Genomic DNA, 16442 nt, shown 5'->3' on the forward strand with positions numbered 1-16442 from the left:
TTTGTCTCCCTAAATTCTTACCAACAGCCATCAAGAAGCTATAATGAAAGACAGATCTCACTTACAATGGCAAATGTATACACAAAATATTTAGAAACCAAGTCTTAACTATTTAGGACTTTTTTAAAAAAAGATTGATTTGACAGAGAGCGCACAAGCAGGCAGAGCGGCAGGCAGAGGGAGAGGGAGAAGCAGCCTCCCCGCTGAGCAAGGAGCCTGACGCAGGGCTTGATCCCAGGACCCTGGGATCATGACCCGAGCCGAAGGCAGACGCTTAACTGACTGAGCCACCCAGGCATCCCAACTATTTAAGACTTTTATAAAAAATAACTGCTTACTGGAATATTTATAACAACTGGTAAGCACAAAGGTAAACTATGAAAAGAGAAAACCAAATCAATTAACATCTACTCATTCCTAAGAGACCGTCCAATAGGAATCCCTTTTTGAAACAAAACAATTAAAACTTAGACAAAATTAGGAAAGAATATCTTTTAAAAAAGAATGCAGCATATCCTTACAGACACTAAGAACTATTAAAAAGAATCAGGGGAGGGAAGCCTGACTGGCTCACAGAGCATGCGACTCTTAATATCAGGGATTAATAAATTAAAGCCCCACGTTGAGTGTGGAGCCTATTAAAACAAACAAAAACTACTAAAAATAATTATGTATAAAAGCACAATACAGGAGAGTCAGTTTTCTAAGACAAGGAGATCTTCTAAAACTTAATAAATGGGATTAATATAATCTCTTTCCAATTACTCTCCACTTATTCAGAGCACACCTTCTTCACATACCAAAGGTGAACACCACAAGAATAAGGAATTAAAATTACAAAAAGCTAGCCAAAAAAAAAAAAGAATAAAACATTGATCAAATAACTTTCTCAATTTAAACTGACAAGAGATTTCACTATACTAAAATTTAAATTTTTGAATAAACCAAATTTAAAAAAAAAACCAAAAAGATTTGTAAAAATAGCTACAAAAAAATGTAAAAATGGAAAGATTAACTTTTTTTTTAATAAAGGAACTTGGTTTGCATGTATTTGAAAAATACCAAGGTCATTAAATAGGCAAATATAAAAACATACAACTCACAGATGAGAAAAGTAGCAAAGTAACCCACAAGAAAATGCTAAAGCTCAATAAAATATATGAATATTTAAGTAACCTTAAGATATTCTACAGCTACTTTTTTTTTTAAAAGGAAAAGAAATCCTACTACCAAATACTCATGAGGCTACAGTGAAATCAGCATACTCATTCATTTCTGATGAGAATCTAAGTTGTTATAACCTTTAAAAAAAGGCAGTATGAGACAAGATTCAGAAATATTTGTTATACTCTTTGACATAGCAATTCTACTCCCAGGAATTCAACCTAAGGAATAATGCAACAGATGCAAAACAACACAGGGATGAGTAAGATCTCTGCAGATTTATCTGTTACAGCAAAACCCAGAAATGATAAACATCACACATTTGCACAATGGTACATCAATAATATTATACAGTTGATTAAAAGAGACAGTGAAGATGATCTAGAAAAAAGAACCAAGACTTAGGATAATTCCAAGGGAAAATAATACTGCGATGGTGGGCTGACATTGCTGAAGGATTTGCCTCTTCCAGTGAACTTAAGAGAGGCAGAGCCATGTGGGGCTCAGTGGGGCTCAGTGGGGAGTCTGCTTCTCCCTCTCCCTGCACCCCCACTTGTGATCTCTCTCTCAAATAAATAAAATCTTAAAAAAAAAAAAAATTTACCTGTACTACTACTATAGTAGAAAGACTTTTTTTAATCAGAGAAGTTACATGAAAGATAGATTTAAGTAATTAGAAAGGAGAAATTAAATAGGGAAGATACTGGAGAGCTTAAAACAAACAAAAGCACTCCACTATCCTAGAAATACTAAATATTTATAAGCATTTATTAAAATAAATGTATAGTTGAGTTAAAAAAAAAAACTAGACGTCAGAGCCCCTGCAAAGTGGAGGGTTGCCAGCATAAAACCAGGCCACAAGGACCATTTTTAATAGCCATCTTTATCGGCACCTGGATGGTTCAGTCAGTTAAGCATCTGACTCTTGGTTTTGGCTTGGGTCACTATCTCTGGGTCCTGGGATGGGGCCCTGCATTGGGCCTGTTTGGGCCCCGTGCTGTGGGGCTCCACGTTCAGCGGGAAGTCTGCTTCTCTCCCTCTCCCTCTGCCCTCCCCCTGCCCCGCACTTGTGCTCTTTCTCTCAAACAAATAAATAAATACTAAATCTTAAAAACAACAACAAAAAAAAACCTCTCTCAGCCTGAGCCCGTAGGAAAGGGAAGGAAAAGAGAGAGTTTCCTCCCTGACAAAAAGCCAGCCTTCACTGGGGTTGGGATTTCAAATGTCTGTTTTTGTTGGCAGTGGAAAAAGGCTGCTCATTGTTGCCATTTTTATTATCCTTTCCTTCTACAGTAGTAGATCTGACCACTTTTCACAGGATACATAACTATTAAGAACAAAGAATCCAGCTCCGGCTTCCCATGCAGCTAGGTGTGGAGATAGGACTAAATTCTGGCCAACACAACATGAGCAGAAATGACGTGTACCATTTCCATAATGTGTCCCCCACTTCTCCTTTTGTCCTCTCCCACTCGCTGGAATAAAGGTAAGGCAGTAAGCCAACCTGGACCTTGAAGGCAATACCCTAAGGGTTCTGCTCTGGAGCAATAAAGGAGGAGGCAGGTCCCAGAGACAGCAGGGCTGTCCCACCAGCCCTGTGCTACTATGCTCACGCTGCTTTGACAGAAAATTAAGCCCATATTCTTGTTTAAGCCACCATTATTTATTTATTTGGGGCTTCTTTTTTAGGAGCTACATCTTTGCTCCAACAAATCAAAAAAACTCCAGGCTGAGAAATTAACTTAAAAGTGTTCTTAGCTTATGGGGCACTTGAGGTGGCTCAGTGGGTTGAGCGTCCGACTCTTGATTTCAGCTCAGGTCACAATCTCAAACCCCACGTGGGGCTCCATGCTCATCTCTCTCCCTCTGCCCCTCCCTCCCGCCCACACACCCTCTTGCTATCTCTCTCTAAATAAATAAACAAAATCTTAAAAAAAAAAAGTGTTCCTGGCTTACATTGTGGGATACATGGCAAGAGTAAATTTTATCTGGGGCAGGGGGAGGATGTATGATTTGCACGGACAGAACCCAGAAAGATACAAATTCATAATCTAAATATACAGAACAGAGAAGGAAAGAAGCCACCAACAATAAGAGTCAAAAAAAAAAAAAAAAAAAAAAGACTCAGCAGAGACAAGGGGTAGATTTAAACCAAGAAATTTTAAATATGGAATATTAAGTATATTAAAATGTTTGAAATAATAGAGAATGGAACACATGAGCAAAGAACAAGATGCTACTTTAAAAAAGAAAAAAAAAAGACTAGGCAGAGTTAGAAATGAACCAAATAACTTTTATAAATAAAAAATATAGTCATTGAAAAAAAACCCCTATGGACTGGTTAAACATATCAGAGCTGAAGAGACACTCAGTGAATTGGAACATCTGAAGTAATCACAAAGAGAGCAGCACAGACACATGGCAGAAAAAGAATGTGAAAGTCTAACATATGTCCAATCACAGTTTTAGGAGAAGAGAATGAAGGAACACATTTAAAGAGATAATGATTGATAATTTTCCAGAATTGATAAAAGACATGAATGCTCTGATTAAGAGAACACAGCAAATCCAAATAGAAAAAAGAAATCCACTTTTGGACTCAGAGCAGTAAAAGGAATCAATATCTGGAACCAAGACTTCTCAACAATAATTCAAGCCAAAGGACAGCACAACACAATATTACAGATACTTGGGAAAAATAACTATCAATCTGGAATTGTACACCCACAAAAATTTCCTTCAAGAACAAGGGTGATATAGACCTTTTCAAACAAACAAAACCTAACTAAACAGACTGCCAATAAAAGAACTCCTAAAGAATATTCAGGAAGAAGGAATGAATGGCAAAGAAATTGGTAAGCATATGGGCAAATCTAAACTTAACACTGACTGTATAGAATGGAAATCTAAAGGGGTAAAGAAACAGAACTAAAATACCTGCCAATAATGAAGAAATGTATTCTGATCTCAGATATCCTAATGCCCTAGTATTTTGGGGGTAAGTGAGAAAATACTGACAGACTTGATTTTGATAAGTTATGTATACACATTTTGTAAAAATTTGTGAATAACTTCCAAACCAGTGCGGGTGTGATAGGAAAGGCAAAATGGAATTTTAAAAACCCAATCAATATATAATAAAGAAAAACAGAATGAGTAAGGGGAACCAGGAAGACTAGGAATCACAAAGTAGTATGGTAGAAATAAATGCAAATTACCACTTAAAAAAGAAATTTAAAATAAATAAAATCCAGCTATAAACTTCGTTGACTCACAAAGGATGGAAAAATATACATCATGTAAAAAACTAAAAAGAAGGGCTCTGGCATAGCCCTCTTACTATCAGACCAAAAAAAAAAAATCTAAGGCAAAAAGCATTACTAAGGATACTGTCCCTAAAGAATGATGAAGGTTCAGTTCACCACAAAGAAAAGTACAGCTGAGGGCACCTGGGTGGCTCAGTTGGTTAAGCGACTGCCTTCGGCTCAGGTCATGATCCTGGAGTCCCGGGATTGAGTCCCGCATCGGGCTCCCTGCTCAGCAGGGAGTCTCCTTCTCCCTCTCCCGCTCCCCCCTCTTGTGCTCTCTAATAAATAAATAAAATCTTAAAAAAAAAAAAAGTACAGCTGTGTATTGAAAACAAATCAATAATGGACTGAACTATATAAAGAAATCCACACTTCTCTCAATAACTCAGCAGATCAAAAATTAGCAAGCGTACAGACAACGTGAACAAAACTAAAGCTTTATCTAATCTAATGGACATAGAGAAAACTGCAACCAAAATTAGGGAGCACACATGATCCTCAACTACACTGAGAACTTTTATGAAACTGACACATACCAAGCTTAGAAATGAAACAGGAATAAAATTCTGAAAACTGAATAAGAGACTGTACCTTTAAAAACTTATAGGATACATTCAGCTAAAGCAACACATAGAAAGAAAAGTGCAATCTTAAATGCTTACTGAAAACGAAAAGGCTGGAAAAATAGTGAGCACTCAACTAAAGAGGTAAAAAAAAAAAATAGGTGGAAAAACGTACGTTAAGAACTGAAATTAATGAAATAAAAAGCAAAGACACAAAACGGGATTTAAAAAGTCACAAACTGATTCTCTAAAGAAACCCAAACTATGGAAAGGAAGAAATGTTGAGGGAGGTACAAATTATATTAAAAATAAGCAGGGAATATATCTGCAAATACAGCAGTGTTTTTAAAAAATCATAAGCATCACTATGAACAACTTGAGGCAAGTGGAAAACTCAAAGTACGTATTTCTTAGAACAAGGGTCTAGTATCCAGAAAATATATAGAACTCTTACAACAACAACAACAAAAAGACACTCCAATTTTAAAATGAGCAAAGGATCTGAATAGAAATTTCTCCAAAGATATACAAATAAACGGCCACCAAACATATGAAAACATGCCCAACATCATTAGCCACCAGGGTAATGCAAATCAAAACCATAATGAAATACCACTTCACATCCACTAGATTGGCTATTAAGACAAATACCCAAAAAACAAAGAACAGGGGCACCTGGATGGCTCATCAGTTGGTTAAGCAGTCGACTCTTGATTTTGGCTCAGGTCATGATCTCTGGGTCCTAGGACTGAGCCCTTCGTTGGGTTCTGCGCTCAGCAGGGAGTCTGCCTGAGTATTTCTCTCCCTCTCCCTCTGACTGCCACCCCCCACAAGCGCCCACTCTCTCACTCTCTTGCTCTAAAATAAGTAAATCTTAAAAAAGAAGTAATTATTAGCAACAATGTGAAGAAATGGAATCCTCCTATACTACTGGTGGGAATATTAAATGGTGCAGACACTTTGAAAAACAATTTAGTGATTCCTCAAAAAGTTAAACATAACATTACCATATGATCCAGCAATTCTATTCCTAAGTAAGGAATGTGATTGTGGCCAGGTACTCAAATACTTGTATATCACTGCTCACAAAAGCCTTAATCATAATAGCCGAGAGTCAGAAACAACCTGAAGGTCCACCAACAAACAAAACCAGCTGAGGGGAGTGGGAGGTACAGGCTTTCAGTTACGAAATGAGTAAGTCTCAGGGATGAAAGGTACAGCTTAGGGAACATAGTAAATGGTACTGTAGTAGCGCTGTATGGTGAGCACAGCATTACACGTTGAGTTGTCCATGTTGTACACCTGAAACTAATGTTAACATAGTGTGTCAACTACACTTCAATCAAAAAATAAAAATAAAAAATAGAAAACAAGGACAAATATAAGCAAAAATATCAACATGTATTTAGAGATAATTCTAGGTGAGAGAATATGAATACTTCCTTTTTTGATTTTTTTTTCATTTCCAAGAACAAAAATACTGAAGCATTTATATACTATAGTATCTTTACAGCTTACATACATATACTCACACAATGATATAGTTGTATTAGGATCATGCAACTGCGGCTTTTTAAAAACTATTTCAATTTTTTCTGTCCCAGTATTGTCAGTAAAGATTTATCTAACATTACTACTTTTCCAATAATAGAGGAAATGTCAGTAAGTGTATGTGAAAACTAATATTAAAAGATAAAATGCTCAAATACAGTATAGAAAGATTTTAAAATTTAATATATCTCACTAAATCACACAATCTAACTGACATTATTTTTTGGTGCAAACTCATTGCCTTTTTGAACCTTGTCCTGGGGGCAGTATAAATCTACGTTTCTATTTATTTCAGAAATAGAAAATCTTTCCATAAAATTTATGGAAAGCAGACACATAAACACCTGAAGCATTAGATACAAAGCTAAGCCTAGGAAAAAAGACAAATTAACCCAACCATGCATGTAAATGACTGCTCCCTTCATCACTTAAGCTCCTTAAGTGCACAGCTGGAAAACATGAGTAAAGCTTTCAGAAATCATACATGAAATGATTGCTATCCTCTGAGGTTTGTTCAAAGTAGTTTTGAGTCATGTAATTTAAATGCATAAATTCATTACAAATATCTACAATGACAGTGAAGGGTTGAATTCACTTTATAACCCAAGGTAAGTTTAAAGGTTTATAACGGAATAAAGAAGATATTATATTAAGCTGATTCTCTAGAGAATCTAGAGCAGGTTTTAACTAGGAATCATATTTATTTAAAAGACAGCATCACACTATAAAACATGAAAGCCTTTAGTTACAGGACTGTATCTTAGTAGACATGACTGGTTGTCTATACCACAGTCATTCCCCTTCTTCCCCCTTCCCAGTAGTGCTCTCTCATTTTCTGTATCTCCAACAGAGGGATAACCCACCCCTAGTTATCTTAGGCCCATCATCACATTCTATATCCCTGGCCACAATCACTGCTTAAATGGTCCCAAAAAGGCAACTTGCAGGACTCTTCCTTGGAACGTTGCATGAATTGCTACTGGTAGGCAGCCAACCTAGGACCAAAGAGGAACCAGCGTTTAGCTGAAATTCAAATCACAAAGATAGAAGAGTTCAAGAAATTAGGTCCTTTGGATGGTATCATTGAGCTGCTGGATCAAGCAACTCTACATTAAAGCCTACCCTATTTCTAGACTTCTAATTTCATAAGCCAGGGTGTACTGAGGTTTAAGTTATGTGCAAAATAAAGAGTCCTGACTGATACTGAGTTTAACCTCAAACAGTCTACTCAGAAGGGGGAAAAAAAAAAGGAAATCCACAACTCATATCTTATTGACACAGTACTTAATGTTGATGAGGGGTCCAGAATATGCCATAGTGGCATAAAAATTATTCCAAGATGAAAGCATCCGAGAATAGACTTTGTTTCTGAACCCTCTTATCTCCCTAAAAGCAGAGCTTCCCAAAAGAACTCAGTTGTTGTAAATCCCCTCCCAGAAGTTTCACAACCAAGGAAGTCAAAATTATCATATCTTCCATCTATTCTCCAAAGGGCTCATAAATCACTCCTAAAGTCATTTGTCTTCCCCTAAGTGCCCCTTTTCTCTCTCTATTCCCCAACCAACAGTATATAAGCCCCAAATTCTAACAGCCTCCTTGACTCACACTTCTCTGTGAACTCAAAAATCTGTTCTCTTGCTAATCTGTTTATCAGTTTAATTAGCAGACCTCCAAACAATGAACAGAAGAGAACAGAAAAAAAAGTTTTTTCTCCCCTACAAAGTTAACTACTTAATGTTCTACTTTCAGATTAAGAAATCAAGGTTTGTTATAATCTTAAGTGACAGCAATGAAATTAGGACAAATGACCTCTTATTTTCCAGCCTATATCCATATAATTGCACTGCTTGCCTTCCTAAAATCCACTCTTCCCAGACACAAAATCTTACAACACTCTAATCCCATAGCATTATTCGAGAATTAACACTATTTCAAAGTCACAGTATAGTCTAGTTTAACAGATATGTGTCAAGTATTTCAGATCAAAGTAAAAAATCTTAACCCACAATAAGGAAGAGAGTATAATGGAGCTGGAGAAAGCCAACCAGGTTGCCAACATTGTTCATCTGAAGAGGGAAGAATGGTCACTTTTGCCTCTATACTTCTTTGTATCATTTTGTTTCACTTGTTCTAATAGTATGTGTTACCTTCATAAGTAGAAAAGCTTCAAATAAAGAAAACACTTAAAAAATTTACATTCTGGTATTTTGGTCCATCATCATTTTGGCTTATTTGCTGCCAGTAGGTATGTATCCCAAGGGCTGGATCTATGTGGTCAAAATACTGCATGACAGGAGCAATGGAAGGCCAGAAGGTAAGGAGGGAGTAAATCAAAAGGCATAATATGAAACAAAAGTATCCAACACTTTATCATCCTGCTGCTTTTTGTAATTATCATAGCAATGGCTAATAATCTCGTATATAATGCAAACAAAATGCTTACTGCAGGAGATAGCTTTTACTGTCCAAGAGTGGAAGAGGGAGAAGAGAGGTCCTATTAGGCAGGGCCTCCACATCTATTGGGCAGGCTGTGAATGTGATGACCCAGATAAAGAGGCAGCTGCATGGGCTCTTCAATAGAAGATCTGTATACTGACAGAGGGGCTACAAATTTTAAGAAACTCTTAAACACTCCCAATTTATACACACCAACTTCTGGCCAGATAATGCCCAGTGACTGCCCAAGAGCACAGCGCTTGCAGCAGGCTGCATACTGGTGAAAAGAAATCACATGCTCATTCTCACTTTGAAATATGATTGCATTCCTAATTTATTAGGAGTAATTTATTTTATTAGCAAGTAGTTCTCAAAGTGTGGTCCACAGACAAGCAGCATCATTTGGGTACATGTGAGAAATGCAAATTTTCTAGCCCCACCCCAGACTGAAAGATTCTCATTCTGGGGAGGGAGCCCAGCAATCTGTTTCAGCAAGCCCACCAGGTGGTTCTGATACATGCTTACGTTTGAGACCCACAATATTAAAAGCATGGCAACTTTTAGAAGAATAAAGTTTGCCACAAAGGGCGAAATCAACTGCAGCATTTCAGCAAAGCTAAGCTGCAGAGACAATGAAACGTTCTGATTCTTGCCTTCCCACCTCCCTATTTTAGTCAGAGCTTTTATTAACCACCAAGAACTACACCTTTACATGCTTTCATTTAAAGATGTTTACAGGGGCGGGCGCCTGGGTGGCTCAGTTGGTTAAGCAACTGCCTTCGGCTCAGGTCATGATCCTGGAGTCCCTGGATCGAGTCCCGCATCGGGCTCCCTGCTCGGCAGGGAGTCTGCTTCTCCCTCTGACCCTCCTCCCTCTCATGCTCTCTGTATCTCATTCTATCTGTCTCAAATAAATAAATAAAATCTTAAAAAAAAAAAAAAAAAAGATGTTTACAGGGGCGCCTGGGTGGCTCAGTCAGTTAAGCATCTGACTCTTGGTTTCAACTCAGGTCATGATCTCAGGGTCCTCAGTGAGGAGTGTGCTTGTCCCCCCCCCCCCAAATAAATAAAAACTTTAAAAAATAAATAAAGACCATTTACAAATATCCAGCTCTGCCCCATCACAGGAAAGGCCACATCCCCAGCTCCTGGTAGCAGAGGCGGTTTCATTCAGCATGTCTGTGAGCAGTATTTCTGCCCACCACTGATCTGAAAGTTGTACACCTAAAATCATTCCACTAAGAGCAACATTAGAGAGGTCACAATAGCTAAAATGCAAGTTTTCCCAAATGAGAGGCAAACAATGCAAGTTTTTTGGCTGCTTGGGCCTATCACTGACAAAACAGTACCAGGAAAGTAAAGCATCTATCCTATATATGCATATGCATGGATTTCTAAACCCAAAGAGCACAGAGTAAATGAGGTTTGACTGTTTTAAACCTCAGTTAACGATCCAGTAAAAACAAAATAAATCGACATCCCATAGGGCAAACATTAACCCAAATCCAGTTATTAAGAATGCAAAGAATCTAACAATTAGCAAACCAAACTATTACTTTAATATGAATGATGTGAGAGCACTTATTCCCTGCATGATCATTTTTGACAGAAAATTTAGTGTAGAAAAATTTAAAGGTATTATTTTTAAAGTCATAAAATTGAAAAACCCTACATTCAATGGCCCCATATTAAATTTGTTCTACAAACTTTTGACAGTGAATTTTACCATTTGATAAATTTGCTTTCAATTTCATTTTCATACAAGGATATTTTCAACTATTTCAGAAACTATTCCCACTTTATATTTATATAAGTTACTGCTTAGTATTGTTATAAACCTGAGGACAGAGATCGCTTACACCCTAAATGCTCTTCTCAACTAACAAGAATTTGGAACTAAACAGTATTTAGAGTATGGTTAACTTTTTAGTTATATCAACAACTATTTAGGAGATACACACATGTTCTATCCTCTTCCCCCAAACACTTTCCTACATGGAAAATAAACAAAGGAGAAGTTGCCTTCTCTTGTGTTCCAAATTTACCTTTATCTTCTCTTTTTCAGTGACTACAATTTTCCTTCTCTCTTGAAATTAAAACAAAATTCAGACTGCATATGTGAAATCTTTTACTTGTGAGATTTCCTTTAATCAGGCCAGCTATGCCCAACATTCATTTCCTGTTAATCTTTCTTCATCCACTAAAACAATTATTATTTTTAAGAAAACAACAAACTTGCCCCATCATTTAATCTTATGTCCACGATCTCAAAGGTGCCTCATAAAAATACCAAAATTAAATACGAAAAAAAGAAAATCTGAAAAGTTTTCTGACATGCATTTCAAAAATACTTCACTGCTTAAATTCAAGAGTAGATTACATACCTGATCCATATCTAAAGTTGTTTCTATCATTTCCTGAAATTTGGAGAAATCAGAACGAAGATCAATAAAAGGAGTGACAAAAACTGCCAACAATAAACTCTGGTGTTTTCCTAAAAGAAAGCAAAAAATAATAAAATAAAATGGTCCCATTTTGAAAAATGGAAGACCACACATCATAAAAATTCATCTGAGATAATAAACAGCATGTAATCCAAAAAGCACAAGTAGTGCAGCAGGTCTCCAAAGTTACTATTTACTCCCATATTTTAATTCAAATGTGTTTAGTATTTATTTTATAGGAAGGGAGATCATCTGGCACTCAGAGCTTTCTAATAAAACACTGCCTCCCTACCTGTCTGTAATCTCCTTCATAAAGAACACTAGAGATGCAGAAACATGAAATTAATTACAACTAAATGAACTGTATTTCTTCACAGATTTAAAGTCCAAGTCATTAAAATAAAATGCCTCTAACTTACCTTATATCCCCAATTTCCATTAATAATAGTGTTCCAATTAACAGAGGTTAAATCAAGCCAAGTATTTACACTGGCACTTTACTTGATGCTATTTAAGAGCACATGCTAGGGAATTGTATGAGGAGTAAGTGAAGCAGCAGAGTCTATAGTGTGAAAGGCATGAGTACAGACCTGGGCGCCAACCCCAATTCTGCTACCTACTGGCTCTGTGATCTGGAACATGTTACTCTGAGCCCCTTTCCCGGGTCAACAGGAGTAATGACAACAGCAACCCAGAAGAGGAATAAATGAGTTAACTTTACATAACACTTAACATGCTTGACACTTAACAGGAGCTCAGCTACAGTTACCAGTATTGTTATTGGTTACACTGCAAGGATTTTTTTTTTTTTCTGATCTCCAATAAATTCTTTTACAAGTATTCTGCAAATGATCTCTAGCCTACTGCATTTTGTTCCAAAGCAATAGTTCCTAACCTTTTCTAGAAGTAGCAGTAGCTCTTAATTGAGAAAACGATGAAAAGCTACTATGAAGTCAGCAAAATTAAGAATTCACGTTTTATTAATCACAACAGCATCTACACATATTTAGAAAATAGTACATATGTGTGAAACATCATTTAGACAGTCTATAAACAACACTTTGACCACATAATGTCTGTTGTGCTTCAACACCTGGTTCTTTATTCTGAATTAGCTAGTTCATATGCTATTGGTAAACAGGAGAATAATGGAAGCAAGGCGCGGAGGTGGCACTGGTTCACAAATGATTTTTTCCTAGCCCATTAGTGTTCTGAAGCGATCAAGGGCAAGCTTTCACACAATTAAAGAGTAAACTTAGCAATATGTGAAGACCTCGAAGTAGTTGGCCTACTGCAGTGTACTTACCACTATGCCAAAACACAAAGAAAAGCAGAGTATAGATGAAAAGTACAAAACATTTACTGGTGTTTAAAAGAATTTTTTTTTTTTAAACTAAATTCTCTACCCTGGTTTGGATGTTTAACTTTTGTGAAACTGACCTTTATTAGAAGCAAACAGCCTTACAGGGCATCTCAAAGGAGGAACAAGAACCTTAGACTTTAAGGCTTCATGCAAAGAGTCACCTGATGCTCGTGCTGGGTACAAATGCAATGGACATGTATGTAGGCTACTGTTTCATTAAAGTTTGCTAATGCTTTTGCTATCATTTTAAAATTTTCATATATTTTGAGGTCTACCTTAACTCCATTTTTTCTGTTATGTTTTCTAGCACACGACACTGAAGAAAGTTAAGTTTGCTAAGAATAAACACATGGTATTATCACAGAAATACCTGTACAACCTTCAGAACCTGTCATCCTCAACATGTCCTCGGGTCCCTCAAACACATAGGCCCACCTTGCTGCAGCTCTTCTCAGAGTCAATAGGCCCCTTCTGAGCTCACCTGCTCCCTATCCTGCAAACTTTCACTAACATCTTGAATTCTTTCCCCTACCTATAATTTGTACTGAGCCCCAGCTGTCAATTTCCAACTGGGTTTTTTTTCCCCCCAAATGGTTATGGTTTTTTGAATTAAAAATAATAGCTTTACTGAGATATAATTCACATACCAAACAACTCTCCATCTTAAAGTGTAAAATCCAATGGTTTTTAGTTTATTCACAGATTTGTGTGACGACTACTATGATCCATTTTCGAACACTGTCACTGCTCTCAAAGAAAAAGGGAACCCTGTACCCATTAGCAGTAACTTACCATTACCCTCCAACCTCCGGCCACTCCTCCAAGCCCAAGCAACCTCTAATCCACTTCTGTATCTATAGATCTGCCTATTGTGCATATTTCACATAAATGGATCATATGATACTGTGACTGACCTTTTTCACTTAGCATAATGTTTTCAAGGTTCATCCATATGGCACCATGCATCCGTACTTCATTTCTTTTTATTGACGGATATATCACATTATACAGATCTAGCACATTTTATTTATCCATTCATCAAGTGATGGACACCAACTGGTTTTTTATAAACTCCATTTTTCACTAGTTATCACAGCCGAAAAGGCCCTACACAATCTATTTAGGGTCTTCACACAAGGACTACAGACCCTTAAATTCAAAGTACTACATAAACACAGAAAAAAATTCCAAATTCATTTTCTCTAACATCTAACTACAATCTGACACCTCCTTCCATTATCAATGTGTGCAATACACCACAGTAGTATTCCCAGGACCTATGTCTTTGTCATCAATCAAAATCCCAGATATATTTTCATATCATATTACAGTTTGGGGAGATAATTTTAAGTATCATTTAAATTCATTATTAGTTCAAAACTTAAGACCTTAGTAGGGCTTCACTCAGATCATGTTATTTAATGCATTAGTAAAAAGGATTTATTTCTTTATCAAGTTTGTTTTATATTTTGATAAGTGTTTCAATATAATTGGTTTCTTCTGCAAGCCTGTATTACTTTATGCATTTAAAAACACTATTCTGAAGAGGGGTTCACAGACTTTATTTAGGGTCCACAGCACACAAAAAGTTAAAAACCTCAAATAAGCCTTACCTCTCTGGCCTCTACTCATAACATGGCCCTTATTCTCTATCTCTATGCTTGACCATTCTAGCCTTCCCTCGCTCCGTCAACAAGTTAAGCCTTAGGCACTTGCACTAGCTGGTCCCACTAGCCTCCCCCCAGATCTTAAACAGCTGGCTCCTTATCAATCAAGTTGTGGAACTCAGACAGCAATTCCAGAGAGACCATCCTTGACCAAAAGATCGAGTGTCTCCCTGGCCCCAGCCAAGTCACTCTATCATATCAATATATTATACTTCCTTTACTGTACTTATTACTACTTGAAATTCTTGCTCACTGATGTTTATTGTCTGTCTCCCTCTATCCTTCCACTATTGCTGACCCTCCTTAAGAACAGGGACATTAACTGTCACATGTACTGTTGTACCTCCTAGAACAATACCTGGAACAAATTAACTATCTGTTGAATGAATGACTTACTGAAGGAAGGAAGCAAGGGACTGGTGAAGCAATTACTGGTCATTAGTTCTGATACACACAACACTCATCTAGCAAGCATACCAAAGATGACACAAGGAAATAACTGTTAACTTCCTAAGTGCACCAAAATATGAAATGTCCAAGTAAATCAAATCATTAAATAATTTTTTTTTTTTAAGATTTTATTTATTGGGGCGCCTGGGTGGCTCAGTCGTTAAGCGTCTGCCTTCGGCTCGGGTCATGGTCCCAGGATCCTGGGATCAAGCCCCACATTGGGCTCCCTGCTCCGCGGGAAGCCTGCTTCTCCCACTCCCACTCCCGGTGCTTGTGTTCTCTCTCTCGCTGTGTCTCTCTCTCGACCCGAGCCGAAGGCAGACGCTTAACGACTGAGCCACCCGGGCGCCCCCATTAAATAATTTCTGTAGAAACTCCAATTCACTGCCAGCCACTAAAAGATTTATTTTAACTTCTTGAAGTTGCTGACAGCATACACAAAAATAAACTCGAAATGGATTAAAGCCCTAACTGTGAAACATGAAACCATAAAACTCCTAGAAGAAAACATTGGCAGTAATTTCTTTGACACTGGCTACAGCAACTGTTTTCTAGACATGTCTCCTAAGGCAAGGGAAGCAAAAGCAAAAGTTGACTGGGACTACACCAAAATAAAAAGCTTTTGCAGTGAAGGAAACCATCAACAAAACAAAATGGCAACCTACTAAATGGGAGAATATATTTGCAAATGATATACCCATTAAGGGGTTAATATCCAAAATATATAAAAAGAACTACAACTCAAGACCAAAAAAACAATCCAATTAAAAATGGGCAGAGGACCTGAATAGATATTTTTCCAAAGAAGACATACAAATGGCCAAGAGACACATGAAAAGATGCTCGATATCATTAATCGTCAGGGAAACACAAATCAAAACCACTACAGATATCACCTTATACCTATTGAATGGCTAGAACAAATAAGACAAGAAGTAACAAATGTTGGTGAGGATGTGGAGAAAAAGGAACCTTTATGCACTGTTGGTGGGAATGTAAACTGGTGTAGCCATTGTGGAAAACAGTATGGAGGCGCCTCAAAAAATTAAAATAAAAATACTATATGATCCAGTAATTCCACTACTGGGTATTTTTTACCCAAAGAAAACAAAAACATTAATTTGAAAAGATACATGCACCCTCTGTTTACAGCATTATCTGCAATAGCCAAGATATGGAAGCAACCTAAGTGTCCACTGACAGCTGAATGAATAAAGAAGATGTGGTACTGGGATGCCTGGGTGGCTCAGCCGGTTAAGCGTCTGCCTCTGGCTTGGGTCATGATCCCAGGGTGCTGAGATCCAGCCCCACACTGGGCTCCTTGCTCAGCGGGGAGCCTGCTTCTCCCTCTGCCTGTCGTTCCCCCTGCTTGTGCTCTCTCACTCTCTGCCAAATAAATAAAATCTTAAAAAAGTTAAGGAAAAAAAAAGATGTGGTACATATGTGTACACACACACACAGGATTATCACTCAGTCATTAAGAAAAAAGGATGAGA

General features: G+C 37.3%; 1 protein-coding gene across 1 annotated transcript in view; it reads right to left on the minus strand.

Moving 5' to 3' along the window:
* The window catches only part of MSH2 (mutS homolog 2), an 81571-nt gene that overhangs the window by 17215 nt on the left and 47914 nt on the right, over positions 1 to 16442 (minus strand). The window contains exon 8 of the mRNA XM_021701213.1: positions 11407 to 11516. Coding sequence (XP_021556888.1) covers positions 11407 to 11516 — 110 coding nt within the window. The remainder of the gene's footprint in view (positions 1 to 11406; positions 11517 to 16442) is intronic.

The sequence above is a fragment of the Neomonachus schauinslandi genome, chromosome 10 (assembly GCF_002201575.2).
Source record: "Neomonachus schauinslandi chromosome 10, ASM220157v2, whole genome shotgun sequence".
NCBI classification, from domain to species: Eukaryota; Metazoa; Chordata; class Mammalia; order Carnivora; family Phocidae; genus Neomonachus; species Neomonachus schauinslandi.